Source organism: Sinohyriopsis cumingii, chromosome 16, assembly GCF_028554795.1.
Source record: "Sinohyriopsis cumingii isolate HCF-2022 chromosome 16, ASM2855479v2, whole genome shotgun sequence".
Classification (NCBI taxonomy): Eukaryota; Metazoa; Mollusca; class Bivalvia; order Unionida; family Unionidae; genus Sinohyriopsis; species Sinohyriopsis cumingii.
The window spans coordinates 67,377,732-67,403,274 of NC_142976.1; the positions used below are offsets into that span (position 1 = coordinate 67,377,732).

At 39.3% G+C, this 25,543-nt stretch overlaps 1 protein-coding gene across 2 annotated transcripts in view; it reads left to right on the forward strand.

Annotated features, from left to right (window-relative positions):
• LOC149780712 (heat shock 70 kDa protein 12A-like) overlaps nt 1-25,543 on the forward strand; it is an 84,936-nt gene that overhangs the window by 11,636 nt on the left and 47,757 nt on the right. For both annotated transcript variants that reach the window (XM_089937765.1, XM_089937764.1), the window contains exon 3: nt 24,671-24,889. In XM_089937765.1, coding sequence (XP_089793891.1) covers nt 24,671-24,889 — 219 coding nt within the window. The remainder of the gene's footprint in view (nt 1-24,670; nt 24,890-25,543) is intronic.

The following is a 25,543-nucleotide window of genomic DNA, read 5'->3' on the forward strand; positions in this document are numbered from 1 at the left end:
AGTGTGAGCTTTAAGTTTTTGATGTATACTTTTACAGCCTTTTGTTTTAGCAAGATTACAGCTTTATGTAAATACGGGCCATATATATTAAAATTAGTGTTTATATGAAGTTTGTAGAAAAAAAAAACTGAATGGCTCTGATCATGCCTTGAAAATTATAGATGTTGACATGCTTTCCAAACGTATTACAAAAATTGTCTATATTAGTACATGAACCGTTTTCATTAACTAAATCGTTTACATACAAAATTCCATTTTCACCCAGTTCAAATACATAACGCTAGAATTTACAACTGCATTACGAGGATCCGTCCGTTTTGGAGTTTTAAGAAAATCGTCCAAGATCTCTACAGTAAATTTGCTATGTAATTCAATATATGCTGCAAATACATTAGTCCAGAATGCATTACAAATATTTCTCAACTTTCTAATAAAATATGTACCAAAAGTGAAAAACATGTCTATATTTGGCATGGAGGTTGTTACATTCTCTTTCCATTTAGGTTCAGAGGTGACAAGTCTTCTTACCCAAGCGAGTTTCAATGAATGTACAAACATATTTATATTTAACAATTCCAATCCACCTTAAAAATACTCTTTGCATACGATCTTCCTTTATGACTTTATCTTTTCCATCACCCCATACAAACTTATGGAAAAGTACAGCATCTAAGTCTTGAAGCTTGGCTTTAGGTGGGTATGGTAAACTTAGAAATAGGTGCGCAATCTTAGATAGGACAAAGCTGTTCACAACTACAATTTTTACAAGTGGGTAAAGTGATTTTTTTTACCACTGTAAAAGTAAAGATTTAACTTCTCTAATTTTGATATAATAATTTAATTATGCTTCACAAATTCATTTAGCACCTATATAGGTGAAATATGATTTGTTCTAATCTAAATGATATTCTTGGCAGCAACTTTTAGTACTTCTAGTTGTAATTCCTATCCATATACATTTAGTTATTTCATTATTTATAATGAGCCCTGAAAATTTGGAATATTGGTAGATAAGATCTTGAGCTGACTTAAGAGACTTCTCTGAGCCATCCAGGGTGAAAGCAGTGCTAAATAAATACTGTGAAACTAGATTTTCTGTGTTGTTTATTTTAATTCCTTTGAAATTTGTTTTTTTTTATTTAAAAAAATAAATTTTCTCTTATCTCTGCACATACAAGAAATATATGTGAGTATTGTGGATCACCTTGTCTACACCCTCTCTTTTTTTCAAACCACGTTGAACATTGTCCATCTACACTTACACAATATTTGATATTGTTATAGAAGATATAAATCCAGCCTTGAAAATTCTGGCTAAAATTTAGAAAATATAGAACTTTCTCAATAATGGCAACGCAACGTAATCAAACGCTTTCTCAAAATCAATTCAAAGAAGAAGTCCAGATAGTGAAACATAAGGCCATATATAGTATGGATATTTTCTCCAATGTATCTGCTTTTAATAAAGCTGTTTGATACTACTTATAATTAATGTAAGTATAGGTTTAAGTCTATTTGCAATGCGTGTTGATGCAAGTTTTTGTATGATGCATTAAGTAAGGAAATGGGTCTCCAGTTTCTTAAAAATTGTTTTGGCTTACCCCCTTTAGGGAGACATATTATAACACCTTCTTTCTGAGTTGATGATAGCGCACTTTTAGTATAGGCAAAATTGATTGCTTTTACAAAATACTGACCTTTATCTCTCCAAAAAGACTTTAAAGTACTCATCTGTAAATCTATCTGATCCTTTTGTTAAGCATGTTATTAAGACTTGTTGTTGCTTCTGTTAGCGTAATTGGGCTAGTCATCGATTTATTTTGTGAACTCTAAAATTTAGGTATATCTGTAAAATTAATTGATGCCAAAAAGATCTGCTGAGTCTACATTGTGATAAGAATGTAGCGTTTCATAGTATAATTGAGTTTCTATTAAAATTTCAAGCTCATTTTGTGTAAATCTTCCACCTTGCTGAGCTAAATTTGGCAACATCTTACTTGTATAATTTATGTTTTCCAAATTACAAAAATATTTTGAAACCCTTTCCCCATCTTCAATCCATTTTGCCCTATATCGTACTGTAGCCCCTTCCATTTTGTTTGGCACGAATTTACACTAACTGGTTCTTTTTCCTTCTAATTCATGTAGATTATCAATATGATAGTTTCCTCTTCTAAAATAACAATCTCATTTGTTATTTGATCTTCCCGTTGAGCTTCTTGTCTTTTCTTATACGAAGCATAATAAATAGTTTTCCTCTTATTTTTTGCAAATGTTTTTCAAAACTTAATTGGTCATTAACTTAAAGTCTAATCTTAGAGCTGTATCTTGTTCCAATATTTTCTTTGTTGTGGGAGATATATCTATTATCGCCCTCTTGAACGGAGCCCTTAACAAGCGCTATGTATTCTAAATCTTTCAAATGAGAATTGTAAAATATATGAACTTTTCTGGGGGTTTTCTGTTTTTTTTTTTAAAAAGAAAGTTATTTGGACTTTAGAATGGTATGTTCTGTAACCTGGTTCTATAGAGGCATCATTTACCATTGCAAAAGGAGTTTCTGAATTACTTTCGGACGTGAAAAATACAAGTATAAATTTTCGGTTGGGGGCATAAACTTCTTTGTCTATGAACGTCTGTCGACTTGTCAGTCCAGTGAATGACGTTCTTGTTTTATTAAAGGTATCCCATCATATGGACCTTTGTAACATCACTTATGTTTTTTTAATAAATAATTTATATGATTCCTTACATTAAGCAGGTTGACGTTAAATTTGTCCTTTACCCCTCCCCCGTCAAAATACGGAATCACGATAGTTTTCTCATGAAGCAACGCGAACGTTACCGGGTTCACCTGCCTCGTTTGCTCCCTGCTGTGCACTCGTCTGTACCAGTTCTTAAACGGGAGACACGCATTTGGTTAATGGCCAATGAAAATGGCTTGCTTGTTGATTTAGGCCGAGTAATAGCGAATACATTCAGTCACTGTTTGAATTCCAAATAAGAATGAAATAAATGAAATCTTTGCAGAGAACGATTCAGTGAACACAACTAAATCGACTGCAGTTGCAGTTAAATGCTTTAGAGATTATTAAGGGAATGTGGACGAAAAGAGAAAAAAGTTGTTAAAAATGTTGTAAACTTTTGATTTGAGATGTTCTGTTTCTTGTAACTGAAGTATTTCTTCAATTATTGCTACACTAATAATCGGTATAATAAGCAACGCATTCCAGTTGTTAGGTGAGTTATAAAGATTTGTTTACTGGGGACAAGTTATGGTCCACTTGGGCTCCATCCTCATGGAACATGATTTGCCATGAGTGAACACATATCTCCTCCTAACAAGGGCAATACATATATATTATCGCGCATGAGATTATTTTCTCAGTGAAAACAAAATTCATTGCAATTTTCTTCTTTAATATAATTTTTTTCTACGCGATAAGAATTAGTTTTGCAATTTCTGTCGCGAATGAAATTAGTTTTTCTTTGAGAAGATAAACTGCTTCTTCGCTGCAAGCATAACTATTTTTCTGAATTATGTTACCTTCTTCACGAAGAAATGTACATTTTCTCTGTAACTTATTTTTCCCTCAAAAACACTTTTCTTAAAGCGCATGAAATTATTTTCTCAGGAAAAAGTATCAAAATTTGCATCTGGAATATAATTATTTTCGCAGCCAAGATATTTATTCCTGCACTTTCCTTCAAAAATAGTTTTAATTTTACAGAGAATGAAATTGATCATATGAAATATAATTGGATCATTTATCGCTCACGGTAGGTTTCATATGTCTTTGATTTAGTTTATGCTACCACTGTTCTGATCAAGATTCCTCATTTTATGTTCAACTCTTTATTCCCTCAACCGGAAGTAGTATAGCCTCAACAATCTAGCAATTGGAGTGCACCGGGCTGACCTTAATCGTAATCAAAGAACGGGAAAAAAAACCCTAGAATGTTTGGCGGGACAGAAACTTATTTAGCACATACAATATACAAACACAAACTACTATACAACTAACTAAAAACAATTTAGGCAAGAAAGCAAATCTTTTCGAGATATATAACACATACAACACAAAAGCACAAACAACTACACAACCGACTAAAAAAGTTTTAGGCAAGAATGCAAATCTTTTCGAGGCATATGAGTGGCCCTAAAAAGTGCCTTTGGGATCTTCTTCTTCTTCTTCTATTCTATCCAGTTCTTCCTCCATTTCGTCACTATCTCAATGATTCATTTCTTCTTCGAAATTTCCGACTCAGGCATCCAATAAGGATGTCCCATGGATCTAAATTTCTCCTGCACCTTCATCCCGTTGTTTTTCAGTCTTTCAGACTTCTCTTTTTTCTTTCTATTTTCTTTGTCCTTTTTGTTTTCTTTTTCGTTTCTCTCCTTTGCCCACGTATCTTTAATCTTTTTCACCTCTACTTCCAGCACCTTTCTCATCATTTCTTCTCCTTTCTTTAGCTGGCCTAGTCCCCACCTCACAAATGACTACTCTGTCTAATACAATGTCTTCTATAAAGCGCCTGAATTTGATGACATGATCAAGTGCCTCCTTCAAGCTTCCCACTCTCACATATTTTGGTGTAATTAATATTTTTAATTTTCTCACTTCCTCCTCTATAATACTTTTTACCAGATCTCTCGCTAATTTCAAACTAGTCACAAAGTCTAGGGTACCTGGATACTTCAATTCTTTCTCAAGCCTTTCCACCACATGGCTGCATCCATCATCCAGAACCATCTGTGTTTCAAATTGTTAAACAAATATATTGCAATTTTCGTTTATTCAATGTTGAATGGCGCGAACGACGAACGCTTTGACTTTATATTTGTCAAGCATGGACGTGAAGGAAAACATCCCTTACACTCACTTCACATATTATCTACTATCCACACACGGGAATATAAAAAAAACCCAAATATACTATCCAGAAAGAAGGAATAGAAGAAAGAAAAAACCCCACAAATATACTATCAACACAAACGTACGTTAACTCATACAAACCCCAAAATATAATATCCACACAGAAGTGAACAGAACAAAACAATCACTCTACTATCCACACAAACGAACATTAATCCATATCTACCATCCACACACACTATATCCACCATCCACTCTCTCTCTCTCTCTCTCTCTCACACACACACACACACACACACACACACACACACTATCACATCAGTAAAGGAGTGAGTGTTTATAATCACACTACTCCTCATTCACAACAATTGGCAACTTGAATAGTGTCTCTTTTCTAGACCTTTGGAAAGCCCTGAAAAAGGCTGTTTTTTAAGAACTCCATATGCACCTCTTAATGTCGGCGCCTCCCAAGTCTAGCTCCACACACGCATTGTCTGCTCCAGTCCTGCTCCCAATTGATGCGTGTGGTTGGGAGCGCTGAGGGGGGTTGACTGGCTTCACATTCCCAGTCTTCACTTTGAGGGATAGCGAAGATTTCCCTCCTTCTCCTGTTCTGCACACGGGGATACTGCCTTCTTACCTCCTGGGGCCACCGAGGCTACCGCTCTTGTCTCTGCAATTCTTGGTCCCATACCTCTATCTGTGGGACGAAGGGTCTCTGTGCTGGTTGTGTTTGTGGTGCTGAAAGTGGCTGTGGAGGTGTCCTAACCATGGGATCAACTTCACAGCTCTGTCTTAGCATCAAGTGAGGCAGGATAATTTCTTTTTTTTTCTTCTCTTCTTTCTTCTTTTTTTCCCTCCGCCTCTTCTATCCTAGCCCTTTCCTGGACTGCCTCCATCGCCAGTTCATCCAGGACGCGCCTGCATATTCCAGGTGCATCTGGAGTTTCATCAGTTTTGTGAGTCTGCTCAATTATTCAATCAATTAAAGGATTTAAGTCGCCTACGCAACTAATGCTTTTGCGACTGGTTAAGTCTCGAAGGTCAAGATTTTCAATTGGTCGAGACTGTAGGAATGGAGCCACTACCGTCCCGCTTTTATGTTCGAATGTCGCACTTTTTAATTCATGAACATGTCCGGCCAAGGAAAGGATGCAAGGGGCCCGCTGAAACGCGAAACACCACAGGAATGTTGTACGCCCAGACACGGCAAAGCGCGTAAGATCAAATCAAATCCTGTTGTACTAGTGGACAGAAATCTATTCCAATGGTATGTAAGCCACCTGTGTAATTTTCTTAATCCTTTGAGTTGTGTAATTTCATTACTATTTTTAATTAAAGTTGTAATTTGGTGTACATGGTATACTTTTGATTTTCCGTAATGTTGTCAGTCAGCTGGGTGTCAGGCACCCTATACATGTTTGGGTCACGCTGTGTTTACTTTTGGTTTTACTTTTGATGGTGCTATGCAAAGGATCGAGTTAGGGTTGTGGGGATAGAGTTTTTATCGAAAGAGGTCTTCAATAGCCAAAGGAAGAACCTCATATAAATTGGCAATTTGAAAGTCGATGTCCGTTTTCTTCTCTACTCCTTCTTCATTCTGTGTTACCCTCTTTCTTTCTTCTTCGTGCTGTTGTAGTGTTTGGCTGTTTTGCTAGATTTTGCTGTTCTGCTTTGACTCGACTCCTATTGCCTTAGATCTTGATGTTTGAGACTGATCTTTTATCGCCAGGATTCTTTGTACAATAGCTATATTGAATTTGGAAGGTATATTGTGCCCAGTTGTGTTGTATAAATTAGTAAGTTTGGTCTGAGTATCAGTGTTGGATTTACATGTCGTGTTATTAATTGGGGATTGTGTTGTTGTCGTTTATTTAGTTCTACCTTGTGTGGTGGTGGTGGTGGGGGGGCTGATGACTGGGCTTAGATCACATTATAGTCTTAAGATGGTTGTGGCCTAAGAATTTGTTGTGTTTATTTATAACTTACCACTCTTGTTGTCGTGTGTATCTGGGTCTGATGGCGGGGGCGGCCACCTTTATAATATGTACACATAGTTATGGGAATATATGTGTTGTTTTTGTCAGACCATGATGGTTAGTATTGTGTTAGCTGCATGCCTACGTGCGGGGAAAAAACCCACACACACAACAACAACAACAACCACGGGCGTGCGCTTCAGCTAGCAGTCTTACCTTACTGTTTTAGCCCTTCTATTAATCGTTATTATAATTACTTGTGGTTGTATTTATATGTTGCCATGTTTGTTAATTTGTTTGAGGAACCTTATTATGTTCATGTATGTGGTATCGATGTTTTTGTTGCGTACCTTATCCAACAATTCAGGGTATGTTGTAGGGGAATTAATTTTCTTTTGGTAATCTTGGAAACCGACTCGTTGATTATGGTATCTGGGACAGGTGTTGAATCCGTGGTCCAGTGTTTCTGCAGCAGGGCAATGTGGACAGTTAGTAGTTTGGTTCAATTCCTTCCTGAGATGTTTCCCAAAGCTGTCTCGGAGTAAAGTTTTTCCTGTTTTGATCCTATTGATAATTCGGATGACAACGATTTCCAGGATTTTAGGTGTCTTGATTACCCTTGTGGCCTCTTTTTGCAGTTGGTATAAATGTCTACCCATTTTGGTATTGTCCCAGAGCTGCTGCCATTTCTTGTTCATTTTGCTTCTTATCTGGATATATATATATATATATACACATACACACACACACACACACACACACACACACACACACTGTAGTTCAGTGTTTATGTTGCATTATTCAGGAGATTGTATTTAGCTCTTCGGTCAGCTTTATCGTTGCAAATCAGATTGATGTGAGCAGGTCCCCGTAGGAATTCGAGGGTTTGTTGTTTATCTTCGATCTCCCTGATGGAGAACATAGTGTCTTCTAGCATATTTGCTCTATCTTTTGACGTGCCAGTCTCTGAGGATTTGAGTACGCTTAGAGAGTCTCTTATAATGACGTACCGGCTGTGGTTTTGGGTCTTAATCCATTTGAGGGCTTCATTTATTGCCCAGATCAGCCATCCGGGAGTATTGCACCAAATTCAACTTGTTGTTGCGGCACTACTATTGCAGCAGCAGTTCTGTTTAGTTCTTTCGATTTAGATCCGTCTGTGTAGATTTTAAGAAATCCAGAGTAAGTTTCTTCAATGATTTTCTGGATTTCTGTTAGTATTTTTGGTGAGTTTTGTAGTTTGGATCCTAAGTTCTTGGCAGACAGGTTTATTTTTGGCGTGCAGTCTTTCCAAGCGGTAGGATCTTTGATTTTATATTGTTCTGTTTGAATTCCGGATAAATGAATTTCATCACAGTGTGTGTATTTCCTTACCTGCTGAGTGGTTTAGAGTTCTTTTTTGCCTGAACGGAATGTTGCACTTTTTAGTTATCATTTTGGTTGCGTTTTTGTCTATTGTATTGAGTTTCTGGTAGCATATCTCAATATGTGATCTTCTCGTCTGAGGTTCAGCGGTAGATCTTCCGTCAGTATTTGTAGCTCCTCGAGTGAGATGTTAGGTAGAGTCCCCGTACATAGTCTAAGTGCTTTAAATTGTATGCTGTCTAGTTTCTTAAGAAGGTCCTTGTTTGCCGAGGCATACACCTGGCAACCGTAGTCCAGTTTAACCCTGATTAATGATTTGTAGAGCTTGAGCATAGTTTGTTGGTCAGCTCCCCACGTTGTCCCCTAGATATTTTTAGGAGGTTTATGTCTTGTTGACATTTTTTGATTAGGGTTGTTGTGTGCTTTTTTCAATGAAGTGTTTCGTTAAGTAGCATCCCCCAAAAGTATGTTTCTTTTACGAATGGGATTGGTGCATTTTGGGTGTAGAGTTTTGGGTATGTATCAGATTTTTGGAATCCATATTTGTCTGCCAATTTGCCGATTGCGTCTAGGCTTTGCTGTAGTTGATTGATGTTGTTTTGGCTGTTGGGGTTGCCTGCCTTCCATATTCCACTATCGTCAGCAAATTGGGACAGTTCGACTAGTTTCATGGTAATATTGTTGCAGAGGTTGTTGATCATGAGGTTGAACAGTGTTGGACTAACTACGCTTCCCTGGAGAGTTCCGTTGTCCAAAGTGTAAAGTCGCGGAGAGTGCATCGCCTACTCTGGTTTTGAATTGCCTCCCCGTTAGGAAGTTTGAGATCCAACGGTGCATTCTTCCTGTTATGCCAAATTGATTGAGTTTGGAAATGAGGCCTTTAGTCCAGACCATATCAAACACTTTTTCGAGGTCTAGAAATACCGCAATTAAGTGCCTATATTTTTTCCGTTTGGCATTGAAGGCAAGTTTAATGCTGGCTTCTAGCTCAATTAGCTGATCAATGGTGGAGCGTTTGGTTCTAAATCCACTTTGATTTTTAGTAAGTAGGTGGTTTTGTTCCAGGTGGTGCCTTAGCCGGTTGTTGATCATTGTTTCCATGACTTTGCAGATGGTGTTAGTCAAGGAGATGGGTCTATATGATGTTATGTTTTTGGGGTCTTTTCCTGGTTTAGGTAATGCTATGACCACTGCTTGTTTCCATAATGTGGGTTCGTTTCCAGTGTGCCATATTAGGTTTATCATGTCAGGTATAACTCTTTGCATATTTATTGGGAGATGTTTATAGATGTCGTAGCCGAGGGTGTCTTCACCTGGGGGGTTGGGGGGTTGGGTGTGTTAAGTAATGCTTGTCTCAGTTCAATGAGGTTGAATGGGTCATTTAGTGGTGAGTCATTGTTGGTTTGGTCCATGAATATGCGAGGGAATTCTTAGATTGCCCGACTTTGCTCCATAAATTTTAAGGTATGATTGTTATTACTGCTGAAATTAGCAAAATGTCGTGCCAACTGTTCTGCTTTGTTCTGGTTGGTGTCGGTTCCTGATATTTTTGGTGATGTTGCCGGGACCTTCCCTTTCATGGCTTTGACTTTGCCCAGACTTCTTTAGAGTTGGTATGATGGTTGAGTGTGGAGCAGTATGCTCGCCACGAATTAGTTTTTGCTTCCTTTATTGCTGTTCTTGCTTTGTTTTCTTTCTGCTTATATATTATAAAGACCGAAGCTAGTTTTGTGTGTTTAAAACGGTTGAGGGCTTTCTTTTTTTCCTTGATGGCTATGCAATAATTGTCTGTCCACCATGGTATACTACTGTGGTTGGATTTCCCGCTAGTTTTAGGTATGCTGTTTTGTGCCGCTTCATTTATAGTCTGGGTTATGTTGTGATAGTATTGATTTGCATCGTTACTTTGCAGTTCTTCTAGTTGTATCTTGCTCAAGGCTTGTTGGAAGAGATTCCAATTGGCTTGCTTTGTTTTCCATTTTTGTATGGTTACTTGTTGCGTTTTTTGGACTTTGTATGTATATTGTTGTCTGCGGCTCATTCTTCACAGTGGATGAATCAACGATGGGTATCCAGAATAACGAGTGCTCCCTTTATATTTTTCAAGCACGGACGTGAAGGTAAACACCACGTGACACCAAAACGTACAATACCCATATGATTACCCCAAAAATATGGAAGGCGCGGACCTAAAAGAAACACTCACTGTTTTACTTATCAACACTAACTATAAACAGAAACACATACAGATTATTTTTGACAAGCGGACGAAACAAAGTGCGTATAGGCACACTTCTAACAAAATCAAACAAACGAAGTGATTATAGGCACACTTCTAACAAAGTCTAACAAACGAAGTGTTTATAGACACACTTCTATATCTTAACTTACTAAAATACCATTGACAATTGAATTAGTATCTCTTTTCTAGAGTATTGGGTAGCCCTGGAAAGGGCTGTTATTTTGTGGACAGGGAGTTATGGCAGTCTTTTATCGTCTAAGATTACGTCCCTGTCTGGCGGCAGGCTTTCTCACAGGATAGAGACTGCTTCGGAAAGAGAAGGTGAATTATTTTGTGTCTACACGGCAGTCGACAAAACCTGTGTATGGTTCCTGCTGTCGCTGCTGCTGCTTTCTCTGCTTTTGAAGTCTGTACTGCTCCGTCCATTCTTCTTTCTCCTTCTTGATTTCCTCTCTGAAGAGCTCTTCTTTCAGATCTTCGGTCACTTTTAACATTCTGACATTCTCTATCTCTTCAGGCTTAGGTATCAGGTTTTGCCTGACACGATGTAGATTCACGTAGGCTACGTTCTGCTTGGCTACTCTTGAACACATCTTCATAGGAAGATGAGTCGCCAATGGATGGTCAGACTGGAGACTGATTCGCTTTATATGATTCAAGCACGGACGCGATAGAAAACATCTCTAGAATGTTTAGAGTCAGAACGCCAGAATAGTTTGATTTGAGGGAGAGGGATAGAGAGAAGTCAAAGAACATGTATCATCATAAAAATTTAAAACAAACGATAGACACGTTTTTTTTTTCAAAGCACAAAACTTTTTATTCAAATAACTAACAAACAACAATTAACAATAGAACAAACAATTTCTTTTCGAATAACCAGCTATTTTTTATAAGGTTTACAACGTTGTGAAGTCAAGCTAGACTTCCACTGATGGAAGTCATCGCGTGATTGATTTACACTACGTTTCCTAGCTAATGACAAAAGATAACCATAATGGTCACAAAACCATCGATATACTTTGTAATCGTTTCAAGAAGAGTGATGATCAAAATAAGTCATTAAATGTCCTAACTAATATCCAAGACTGCGTTGATGAAGACAATACACATAATATACCATGAAATCTGTGCATTGTAATTTCACATTATTGAATCGTGTCGTCTGGGCATTTCTTCTCATAAAGTCAGTGATATCGTCTTCGAAAACTGGTAATCCATATGAATCAAAATACTTCACACAAACCTCTTTAGGAAACTAGATGGCTACCCAGTGTGTTCCTGGGAGATGACTGTATGGTCTTGATGTTTGCAATGAGGAAGTTCATTTTTACCACACACAATAGGATTCCAAGAAGCAGTGTACGAACTGTGGTTCAAAAGATAAAAGAGTTCCCAGGTATCCATTATCTTTGTTTGGTTTTTTCTTCTTTTTTTCTTTGTTTCACATCTAATGATAAGTCTTCAATTCAATCGGAACCTTTTGCTGAAAAATCTCTGACAAGTAACCGTTTCTTCGCTTCCTTCCTGCGCTTTGAGCCCAGAGAACTTTGATGTGATGGATCTCTATTGTCATCAATGGAGAAGAGGATTAATGACGCAAGTCTTTATACCACTGATGCAACACGGCTTCTTCCGAGATGAGACTCCAAGCTTCGTCCAGATACTCGTCCAATTTGTATTCTTGACTCAACATCAGACATTTATCGTGTTGGATTTGACTGGGATGATCATTTTGACATCCAGAGCAATTTTTCTTGATCAATTCTGTAAAATAAATTCTGCCAGGTGTTTGGCAAAACAGGAGAATAAATGTTGTTCTTGTACTGGCCATCTGAACTTCATCACTATGTCCTTTTCATCTTTGTCTTGGGGTTTTACTTGCACGGTATCCTCGCATTCCATTTTCATACATTCTCCAACATTCAAAGAGGGATTACAGTCTTCCATTGCTTCTAATAGTCTAGAATGACTTCTCTCAAACTGTTGATTTCCATGGCATTATCGAATTCGGCATACAATATGACGTTCACAGTTTCGTCTTGGACTTTAGTTTGATTAAACCGAAGTTCCACTCGAATCTGATCGGATATTATATGGTGAAAATGTCCCTCGACTCTGCCTTGGTCCGGAGTGAAATAAAAAGCCCACAAAGCAAACCCTCCTGGATAATACTCGTAAGTAATGCCGTGACTGGTGTTGGTTCCTAACTGTCCGGTGGAGTTGTACAGGGACAAGTATGATCTTAAGTAATTCTTCTGGGTAAAGTTAGGTTCAAAAGGTCTGGTACACGTGGTCTTGCTGTCGCAGCTGACTTCGATTTTGGACACGTCGTAGTGCTGGAAGTTGAAAGGATATTCATTGGAGGGTCTATTGAAGGCTGAATTGCTCACGCTAACAAGGATTAAACGTTTGGGTAACTTTCCTTGGAACAAATTATCTTCGATCATGGAATGCTGATTCCTGGGGATGGTGAAGGTTTTTACTTCCACGCGTCGTATCGGATAATTGGCTGTCGTTCTGCTCAAATTGCGACTGATGTCGTTTCCCACTTTAGGTAACAATTCCCCGAATCGCACGTACAGTCTGGCTTCTTGGATAACAGTTTTTTACTCGGCAGCATCAGCCATTAAATGGAAAGCGGCATTGCTACAATTCAGTCTGAGGCGGACACCCACACCGTTCGACAAATACTTTTGTTGCAACCACATGTCCAAATGCAAACGATCCATCAATTCTAAACTACGACCTGCTTTGACTTTCTGTCGACATTCGTTAAAACCCGCATTGTGAGGATTTTTGTCTTCTGTCAGGACTGTGTCGTTAAACGTGTTTACGCCTGCTGTGTCAGGTTTCCATACCACGCAAGCATCCAGATGAGTGTGGTTGGCTTCTTTTCTGTACGTCAAGAGATGTTCAAGGTACGCTTGGTATGGGTAAGTATCCATACTGCTGCTGACTAGTTTGTTATTCAGGTACAAATCCATTCCGCTTAACAAGTACTGCCTGAAATTGTTGACGGGAGCTACCTTGTCATTCTCTCCCGGATTGGCGTTATCTGCCGCTTTTTTCACTTGGACTTTCAAGTACAAGTAACTGATATTCAGATCGACGTCATCTTTTTGTTTTCCTTTGATGTCAAACTCAATGGGAGCTGAATCAGTCAAAGAGAAGACGGGATGAAATTCGACCCATTGGGATTCTTGCATCGTCATCATGGTGGGTGGCATGGCAAACAGATCCAGTTCCGACCTGCAACAGGTGCAAGACTCTCGGTGCATCATTTGTTCTGTTTCTATGATTTAATAATCAAAAACGTCTAAGTCTCAGACGATTCTTCTTTTCTTAGTTTTTCTAGCTCTAGGGGTATGAAGGTTTCTGAAGAAGGAATGACTGACTCGACACTGTCCAGGGCATTTATAGGCGTTTCTCGTCGGCTCAAAATGTCTTTGCCCGTTTGCAACAATAGCTTTTGCCTGCTCTCAAGAAAGTTTCTTTAGGGTTTTGTTTGTCGATGATGACATCTTGGAGAAATTCTTCGCCTTGCGTTAACGCGGCATCTTTAAAAGCGTGCAATCCTCGTGTCAACATTGGTTTCAACACGGCTGCCAACGAACGAAAGGCTGATTTTAATATATCTCCTAAACTATGTCCTCGCTGTCGAGCAACTCCTAGGTACACTGGATACATGACTTACGAGTCCTGAGTTCAGTCGTGATGGTGAATGAAATATTTTCTCCCACCTCTCCTTTTATAGCAATGTTGACAGTGTCAAAATACGACTTACTGACGGGCAAATAGTGAGGATGTACAAATTCTTGGTGAACGTGATAGGTGTTTCCACCTTTCTCGTCAGCATTCGTGGCATAATCCACTTTGAAAGGAATGACATGCAGTAACGGTGTGTCCAACCACGTTGTACTCCACCAAATCGGAATACACAAAGATCAAATTGAGTCCTTGGTTCAGTTCTACCGGGGAATTAAAATACTTCGCAAAACTCAAGTTCTCGTAAATGGCTGGTGTGGTCCACCTCTGAGCATCTTTGCGTTCCCACCCAAAATATCATACCATTCAGGACAAAATGTAATGCTCAACATTTTGCCCTCCGAAAATTTAATTTGTAGGTGACAAGCCACTTGATGGTACTCAATGGTGATCTTTTCGTTACACTCTGCAAAGCTTTAAGAATCAGTGCTTCGAACCTGGTAGCAAAAGTGCTCACCAAATGTTGACCTCTAAAATAATAGCCTGGTGCAATTACAATGTTATAGGTCCACTTCTGAGTTTGTGAGTTATGCGTTTTATTCTCATATTTTACATTGGTATCCAAGCAAAAAATAAATTGATTTGGAAGGACATTTAGGAATTGTGTCGGGTGAATGATTTCCACCAAAGCCTGTTCCCAATGGGCTTCGTGATCTAATTGCATGGCCTGGGGTTATTTGGTCGTGTATTGTTGGGAAACACCTCCATGGAACTGTCACTGGGTAGTGTTAAGTAAAATTGGTTGTTGTTGTTCATAATTCCAGAGTTCTGCTGCTATCCGAGGGGTCGCTCGAAGTTAAAGGAGTGTCTCCGTCCAAAATGTTGTTGGGGTGGTGACTGCATTTGGACACAAGGCTCTCGTAGTTTCCGTTCAATGAGTATTTCAGGGAAGCATTGGAAAGAATGTAACTGATGCATGTCCTCAGTAAAATGTTCCACAATTGTTTGTCTCCTTGTTGGAAACTCAAATTGGTAATGACCTCACCGATGACACAATTCACCAAAAGGATTTGTGCAGAAAAAGACGATTTGTGTTTTAGGCACACGTTCTTAACATCATACCCACAATGGTTGCTTTTGTAGATCTTGCAGAGATAAACTGGGTGAAGGAGTGGTCACTGCGGTGATAGAGGTAGCTGAGCCTGTGTGGAGGGCATGATGGTAACTTTCTTTTATAGTCGATGACTTGCGAACCGTCGATCCAAGAATCAAAACTGGGAGGATATCCTTTCCAACGCACTTTGACTTCTTTGACACGTTGTTTTTCCACTTTACGGATTCTTCGTTCGAGAATGCTTTCGATGTTGTACATTTCGTCTTTTATTTTGGTTACGCGTTGTAACTCGGACAAGTTAAACGTTCCTTTTAACACATTTCCCCTTCATGTCTTCCAATTTATAAACGGTATGGTGACGGCCACGCACTCGTCCAGTGACACGAAACAATTTGGTGGTCCAGTTGGGTAAGTAACCTTTGTCGAAAGTGCGTTTGGTTTTGCCAGTGCGCACCCAATCTCCTACTGCCAACACTCCATTTTTCATGGGGACAGTCACCGTCAGGGACATACCAAACAAGCACTCAAAAACGGTCACTTGCTTGTCGGGAGCCACTTCTTGGGGGACACGTCCGATGCTTCGATTGTAAGATTGGTTCTACGCTTGGACCAGGTGCTGTAAGATGCTGATGTACTTGAGAATGTGTTGATGCGCAACATATTTCCACACGCGATCTTTGAAGGCGGGTTGAAGACGTTTCACGATGCTGGCTTTGGTTTCGGGACTCTCAGTGGTAAGAAATGAACGTAACGTTTCTTTGATTCTTTTTGGAAAGCTGGGCTCAGAAATGCGGTGCCTTTGTCGGTTTGCCATCAAAGAGGATGCCGACAACTTTGTTTCAACACCAGTTTGAGGGCTCGCACTAACTCACTGCTCGATTTGGAAGTCAGTGGCACGATAGAGGCAAATTTAGAAAAGACGTCGATAACACAAGACAAATATTTGTAGCCACGATTGTAGGTAGCCAAATGAGAGACATCGGCTAAATCGGCTTGCCATTGATGATCAATGACCTCGACTTCTGGAAAATTTTCGGTGAATGGGTTTATGTAAAGTGTACATGGCTTGTTCTTGTAACCATCGTTGTACTTGAGATAAAAGGTGACTTTTCAGACGGATTTTGGCAGCACGATACAATTTCTGAACTTCTCCGTAACCTGCAGGATGGGATGGATCGTAGTAAATGCTGGCTAACACCTTCTTCATTTTTTAATAAGTCACCCACTCTTCGCTGATGATGCTTTGGATGCGGCGAAAGGGTTATTTGGAAACAGCTTTACGTGTCCAATGTGCCACATGAGTAGAAGTCAAAGGTAGTGGTGGTGGTGGTGTTGGAAGCTGTACTATGATGGATTTGGTCTTCTTTTCTTTTTTCACTTCTGGTTTCCCTTCTTTCTTTTTCACTTTTATCGAAGGAGGAGTGGACATCATCTTTTTAACCCAAGCTTTCAGTTCTCGTTTGGGAGTGGGGGAAGGGGTCAACAAGAACGCTGAAATCTTAATAGGAATGGGAGCTGCTGAAGGTGTTTGAAAGACTTCTCTTACCTCTTCTTCCTCAGGCATTCGTGGGGCTGCGTCTATCTTGACAGCTGGGGGTAGTGGTGGTGGTAGTGATGGTGATGGACTTTTCATCAAGACCTTAAAATCTTTCAGAGTGGGCAGAGTTGTCGCATCTAAAGCTTTCTGGTGAAAGAGTTGCAGTCGTTGCAAGGGTTGACTGTATTTTTGCGATTTTTCTGTTTCGGACAAATCGTTTCGATCCATCAACTACTGCAATTCGTCTTGTAACTGGGACATCTCTGTCAAATTCGGATAGGGAGGCAAATTCGGGGTCCGTTGTTCTTGACCACGATGGTATGCCATCCATCATTTGCAAGGCACTAAAGCTAGTTTTCGTCCTTCCATTCAATTTTAATGGTCAAGTCTGAGATTTTTGGACTCCAGAGGTCCCTTTTATCTTCTTGGTCCTTTTTATCACGACGGAATCGCCTTGACTTTCTCGCAGTAAATGATGTTCATCGATCAAACGTTTGACAAATTCGGTTTTGCCTGAACAACTAGGTCTGGCAATTACATGTTAAAGGAATGGCGAAGGTACAAGGCTTCCCATCTGGCACGATCTATGTGATGGCCGATGATTTTGAAAGTAGAGAAAGAGGGAGCAGAGACAGTAGAGGTAGCCATAGTGCAGGTAATGTCACTTTTGACACGAAAACAGACAAGACAAGAGTTTTTATACTTTTTTTTTGTTGAACAAAATGAGTTTCTTGTGCTCATTTAAATGGACCACTTTCATGCTTTATTTGGTGGAAAGTATTGTTCATAATCAGTCCACAAGGAATCAGCTGGTAAACGAAATCCCAGAACGGAAGTCACTAAGACACACACCACACGTCGACCCCAATTAAATGGGGACAGTTCTTGTAATAAGTGTTGGTAATCTTCCACTGTCTGAATAGTGTCATTGATTTCCTTCCACTGAATCTGTTGTATCACGAATAATAGAGTTCGTGGCATGGATGCAAGTTTTATACCCTCTTTGGTGAAAAGTAATAAGTGTACTTTATGAGCAGCATCGGTTTTATTTTACTTCCGTAGCAAAACTGTTTAGTCACTAACTCACACACCACACGTCGTACAGAAGTTTCATCTTGAACCAAGAATTTTTGGTGTAAATGATTTTGGTAATCATCAAACTCGTCCGTTGGAATTCGGTGTAGTGGGATCACCTTGTAAGTAGAATGAGTGGGATATAAAACTTTATGAATCTCATTCGATTCATCAGTGTCTGACCAATGGAACACTTTGAAATGTACCAGAGATCTTATACCCTTCAGGTACCAGTGGTTCCAAAATTGGTGACGTGACGGATGCAATGGTTCTTTGCGTTGAACTTGTAGTGTGACTAGTTCTTGGTAAATGCGTTCCCTCAACTCCAGAGGCAGACACACGCCCAAGTATTATATTTTTTTCTCCTTTCTCCTCATTAGTGTGGTAAAACAAACAGGTGGCATTCGTCCGTTCTTCGTACAAACTGTCCCGTAGGTTCAAAGGGTCCACCATCTTGTAACTTTCCACGACGCGTTCAAAGTTGGGATAGGTTTTTAAACGGTGATTGTACTCGTGTTCACACATTTCCTCCACTTATTATCCTTGCTGTTCTAACTTCAAGTGTCGCTGACAAGTGGCCTGGTACAAGTCTTCGATGATCAGTTGTAAAAACTAATTTTTAGTGTTACGTTTAGGATAGCAGAGGGGACATCTGTGAAATAAGCGACCGTTAAACTCGTATACGATCTTGGGGTTTTCTAAGTCCCAGCCTTCCACAGAATACGTTCCGGTGGTCTTTTCGCCTCCTCCGTTTCGAGCATGTAGAATCCATTTGTCTTCCTTATCGCGTAAGTAATGTAGCCAGCGTAGGGCTTTGACCGAGTATTGATGTTTGACAAAGTTCGTCGTTTGAGGGCTGATGACAGCCAGGGTGTTTTCGGGCATGGATTGTTTGCGGTATACTAAGGAACACGCTTTGGCAATGGTGCAGGCTTCTTTCAAAGGATCGATCCTTCCATGTTCCATAAACAATTTTCAAAATCTTCCACAGCAACGCAGTAAAATGTCCACGTCGGAACAACAATACTTTAACATTTCTTTCTGAAAGTCCGAGGGGTCTGAGGCGTGAGTCTGGTACCAAGCGTAGAAATATTCTCGTTGTTCAGTACGCCTGTGGTCGGGGTCGAAGTCTTTAGCCTGATGAAACTGGGGTAGAACTGCATGTTGATTGGCTTCGGTATTGAAAAAGTGAGGAAAATAGCCTTTGGCCGTTTCTGTCATTCCAAACGTTGTAGGAATTCGACTCAAAGAAATGGCCAAGTAACTCATTGAATCTTTAAACTGCACTTGTCCCACTTGCATGGAAATGATTTTGGCTCCGTTTAAAGTCACTTTAGGACGTTCGGTACTTTGTTCCATATAGTATCTTAAAAGAAACTGTCCCTCGGATCTCGAGAAATTGTAAACCATTACCGTGGCATGGCGATGACAATCTCCGTACCGTTCAATATCCTCTTGGCTCCACGTCTCGTCGATGGGGTCTAAGATTCATTAGGCGAAACCGCCTAGCGTGTTCGATCCCCGAATGATTTTTTCACTTCCTCCAGGAATCTTGCTGCACTGAGGACAGTGACTAAAGATAGGGTCTTGGATGCACTTCTCGCACGTTCGAAGAGCCACTCAGAATTTAGGAATGTGAATGCCAGTCTCTTGCATGCATTCGAAATCGAAAAAGATGAAATTGCATTTCTTCTGCTCATCTTACTTCTCCTCCTGTTTGGAATGGTATTTTGGAATGTAGCATTTGTGTTCCTAGTCCACGATTTGGTGACAAATATGACATCGTTTCGTTCCTGCACATACGTGTGCCTTGGCATTACGGGTACGTATGTCTTGTCCACAAGTAGGGTACAATCTCAGTAGTTCAAAAGCACTTTTCTGCTGTGAACCTCTGGTCTTCAGATGTTGTTGGTAACAGGTAGGGCTGGCAAAAGAGCGCTGACAACCAGGGCTATGCACTCGTGGTTGTTCTTCGTCAAGTCGGAGTTGAGAGGCCAAGTATCCCTCACATTTTGATCCACAATGCTAGTGTTGCTCTCAATTGTTAAAGCCATAGTCACATTTCTGACAGTAATAACCGTATTCCAAGAATGCAGTCATACTGGTAACGGTATCGAAATGTTCATCGTGATGATAGACGTGAATGTATTTTCCGTCTTTGAAATCTTTGCCTCGAAACAACAGAGGTCTGCGGACTTCTTGTGGGTACACTTTCAAGGTGTAGAGTGGAGCCAAGACATCTTGCAATTTTTGTATTTCAGGTATGCCACAGGGTGTCTCTTTGGATAGCCCCGCTTGCTGTAACAAGAGTTCTACTTTACTTCGTTGTTTGGCTCGGTCCAATTGTCGAATAGTTTTCCAGGCTCTTTCCATTCTGCAGTGTCGTTCTTTTTCGCATACGTGTGTCCCACCACGATGGCACGGGCGAAATACATCTGGTCTTGAAGGTTGTGAATTTGGACAATTCTTCGCTTGATGCTACGAAGGTTGTCCACCAATAATGCTTTTTGCGTCTTTTCGCTTTGAGAAGAGATACGTGGGTCAGGAACAGTGTCGCTCTTCCATCGGTGATGTCATATTTGTCGTTGGAGTGTTGCACGTTCTGAATCTTTTCGATGATTTTGAAAGGGGTTAATTCTGCCGGTCTGCTAAACTCGATCCAAACGGGGAACTTTAAACTGTCGTGATGAATGGAAAGTCTCAAGCGATCGTCTTCTCTGGCTTGACGTTGTCGTATCAGTGTGCTTAACAAAGAATCCCACACATCGGTGATGAACCTACCTGCCTTCTCCAATGGTACTTCGGACTTGAAATCTTTAAACTTCACTGTGTACGTGCAAGTCGTTGTTCTAAATTGTCTAGAGGAGCGCTTTTACGTCTCTCGAATGTGTTAGTACTTTTCAGGAGTTAATGCTGGTGAACTTTGGTTAAGTGTAGACTCTATGGGTCTGGGTTCTGGCTCACTCATGTCATCTTCAAAATCACTGGCATGAATTTGTGCCAAGACTTCAGCTACTGTACGAGGCGATAAATCCCGTTTCTGTCTCTTACTCTCTTCTCCACTATATGATGCGATCGTTTCATCTTGACTGAAAGAGTCAAATGACTACATTTTAAACATTTTAGATCCATGTCAGACTAGTGTATATATAAAGGGTTAGCGTCTTCCGTTTCCTTTCACTCTCAAGCCGACCAGAACGATGGAAGAGCCCACACAGATCGAACTTCTGATCAGAGCTTTGTGATGTGTCATACGAAAGTTTTCTTCAGACAAGCCGACGGATCTTTCGAGATAAAAGTCAAGATACTTACTATATCTGTAAGAAGAATGGACACTGGGCTACAGAATGTCCAGACCGTGACAAACGCAAAACAAGTGACTAAAGAGACAAAAGTCAAGATACATGTTATCATTGTCAAGAGAAAGGACATTGGTCTTCAGAAGGCCCTAATAAACAACAGGAGCAAGAGGAAGAGAAGGGTACCGGACAGGAAGAATAGGTACCCTTCTCAAAGGAAGAACACAGACGCGTCCAAAAAGAGAAAGAGAAGAAATGAAGACGAGGGAAAATGAGGAAGAAGAGGAAAAAAAAATATGTGAAAGTGACGAAATTAAAAAACACAGAGTGAAAAAAGACACATAAGACGTTTATGAACTTTCTAAATTGTTGTGTTGTGAATTGGATTGTAAAATTTGTACCAGAATAGACCATACAGAACACGTGTCTCTTGGTTTTGATTTTTTTTTAGAATATGGATCTACACTCATGTATTCATTAACATACGTACATCATGGGTAAAAATGGATTTTGAGTTTTAATTGATTTTTTCAAAATGAATGCTAACTTTTTTCGAGAGAGGTGAGTGACCCTGGAAAGGACCGTTGGGTATTTGTTTTTGTTTTTTTTTAAACTCAGGAACGGGACAGAATCCGCTTTAACTGACATAAGCCTTTGCCATGGCCAAGGACTACTTCTGGACTTGCTCCTGTCGATGATAATTTGGTAGAAATCACTAGTGGTGGTATCGCATGCGTAGTAACAGGGCTGGGTTGTTTGGCTCGGGACGGTCTTTTTCTCTTGGGTCGTATTAAAGAAGTCTGATACATTTGTCTTAGACTCCTTAACTCTGCCAAAATGTCTAAGAGTACCGTTACCGTTTGACTTTTACTGTCCTCCTTCTCTCTTAGACATTGTTTCTTCTCTGCTGTTGCTTCTTCTTCCTGTCTTTTACTTCTTCTTGCCTTTTCTTCTTGCTGTTTCTGTTGAAGGAATAAAGCTTGTTCTGCTTCTTTCTGCCGCTGTAAAAATTTCAAAAATTTCTCCAATTTTTCTTTCTGTCTCTGTTCAAAATCGTCGGCGTGTGGTAAAGAAGGAGAAGGTGGCGAAGGTGCTGATACTGAAACAAATTCGTGCGAAGAAGAGAGAAAATCTACTAAGTCCCATTTACAATCGATTTTTTCTGGAAGCAAGACTGTGTCGACTTTGGTAGCAGCTGCTATACTATCGCGTTTCGTCTCCACTGCCGGTACACCCCAATTCATTGTCTTCTTTGTTTCCGTCATGTTTGAAAACTTTGTCGCATTGATTCACAGAGCACAGACACTAGCGCACATCCATAGGGAATGTGACGTCACAGTCAACTCTCTTCGGATTGGAAGATAGACTTCGCACTGTGAATGAATTTTGTAACGCGTGTTAGGATTGGTGGAAAAAAACTCAATCTGTTTCGATCCGGTCTTGCATTCTCAATAACCGCAGTTCATTTCGTTCCCTTCACCTTTTCTCGTCACAAGATGTGGACAAACGTAGAATCATCTACCCTCGTATCGTCGATTCTGTTCCTTACGGACCTACCCATGTATGTGAAATCATCATGGACAATTAACAGGATCACGGATACGAACGTTTGAAAAAGAAAAATTTATGTGAAGAGACAAGGCTGTTTGAAGAGAGTCCTTATCTACGGACCAGAAGTCAGAAGAAGTTTGAACAAGAGAAGAAGACCTATGTTAACGGAATGATGTTAACATAAACCCAAAGGCCCTTTTCAGGGCCACTCGTAATCCTCGAAAAGATTTGCTTTTTGCATAATTTTTTTGAGTCAGTTGTGTAGTTGTTTGTGTTTCTATGTTGTATGTGTCATATATCTTGAAAAGATTTGCTTTCTTGCCTAATTGTATTTTAGTTAGTTGGTCACGATTGAGGTCAGCCCGGTGCATCCCAATAACTACATTGTTGTAACATTGTCACCAATCTTCAGTACCATGACGTTACCTCACCTGTTCCATTCCTATTGTCCTTACACAACAACCCCACATTCCTCTGACGCTATACAGACCCAGTATTCTCCATGTTCAATTCTCTTGAGGCTATAGTGTCACAGGGTGTGCTAAATCCTTGAGGCTATAGTGTCCCAGGGTTGTCTGTACTGTATTTTCCCACTGAGGCTATAGTATTTGAGGCTATATGTTCCCTTTGTTGACTTTTTTGACTGGGATCTCCATTGAGGCTATATTATCCCACTATACTACTACCTGATATGTGTGTTTATCCCTAATTTTGTTTGTTTGTGTTTGTTTGTTTGTTTAACAAGCGGGCTTGAAAATAAACTTATCCACATATGATTGAAATTCCAATCTGTCTTTACATGGTGCAAACAACAGCAACAAGAACTACAGTTGCTTACTTGTTTTTTTTTTGGTTTTTTTTACTAATACTCAAAGACCACCATCCATAAACTCATATGAGGAATCCTATGGTTTTCATTTCATCTAGTGTATATATATATATATATATATATATATATATATATATATATATATATATATATATATATATATATATATGTGTCATTTTTTAAAACTATTTGACCCTATTTGATCTTTTTTCTTACCTCAGTACTGAATATATTTCATAATGTTGTACAAAAACAGTCTTATTTTAAATAGTGGCGAAGCCACAAGTTGAAACATATGGTTCTGGTACCACAAAATGAAATATATCCAGTATTAACCTATGAAAGGAAAATGTTCTTTTTATTATATACCAAACTTGCTCAAGAATCGAAGTTTACAAGATTAAATCCACTCTTAGGCACAACACGATCACTGAACTCCCTTTTCGTAAGTAGATCTTACTTTCATAGCCTGATCATATAAATATACGTGACGCAAGAAAGCGATATGATTGGGTTGACCTTATTCTGTTGCAGTGAATTACATTTTTTATTATTTTTTAAAACTTTTTGACCCTATGTGAAGGCAATGCATGTACGATTCAGCAATGACTCACAGCATGTTTGTCATTGTTGTCAAGGAAGTAAGGGGAAATAACTTCAGAGATACGAGAACGGCGTCAAGCCAAAAAATAATTTCAATGTCCGAAATGTAAAGCAGCTCCTATTTATTTGTTTTAGCTCACAAAGTAGTCGGTTTTATTCCTGCAGGTACATCTTTTGTAGGCACATACAATCAAGCGTCACATAGCATAATAGGAAATTATATATTTTCACGTGTGAAAATTTAAAGGAAAATATCGGGATGGAAACAAATATGAAAATCACTTCAAGCATTCGTATGATAAAACATAAACTATGTTTTTTTGAAGGCTGACAATGCAACCCGATGTCATGGTCTAAAAAGTGCAAAATGACTTGATTTCCTGATGACGACAACGACTTATTAAACTGTGAAATGATCCGAATGCAAAAAATGTATTAAAATTAGACAAACAAAGGTTAAGCGACAAATCTTGACTATCTTTTATTTGTTAGGGCTTGCAACAAAGCACCATGATAGAAGACGCATTAGGTCGCAAAATGCCGGCGATGACGATACTTTCATTGTCAATCAAATACCTCAAAGACCATGTGATGAAGGCTATCCGGAACAGAGTTCCTGGCATATTACAGGAGGACGTACACTTCGTTATTACTGTACCTGCCATATGGGACGACAAGGCTAAACAATACATGAGAGATGCAGCAGTAAAGGTTAGTTATATTGCATTCAGTTTCCAGTAGGTAAAATGCATCCCCTAACAAGCTTAACGTTCGACCTTTAGAATTAAAGAACACGTTTTCCCGCAGCCCTGATTCAAAGATTTACAGGTACGCATGCCAAGCTAGTTTGTAACGGTACAATTTGAAAAATAGGCAATCGGGAACTCCACAGTTTCATATTTGTCATTTTCCTTGAGAGGTTTCTTTTTTAATGAAATAATAGTTTTAGATTCCGAATAAAAAGAGTTGTACATCGTATACTGCTTTGTAAATTCAAATCCTATAACAAAAGTTTAAAAAGGCAGCAGCTTCAAAGTTCAACCCGCATTTTCAATATTTTTCTGATAGATCAGTTACAAAACATAGTTTCATTTTAATATTTTGCAAGCTTGTTTTTAATATTTTTCACAAGTCCACTTGATATAAATGAGTATAAGTCTAATTCAATCGGGAAAAATCTAATGAGAGTCAGTTGATCTGTCACGTGGAGCGCGAAGTGATAATACTTTTTTATCATTAGTTTTCACTTAAATTTTCTTATCCGGAACATAATGAGGCTGTTAAATAAACACGAGTACAAAAGTTATGGAGTGAAATAAATAAATAACAAGAGTAGTACGAAACTAAGGGTTTTGTCTTACTGGC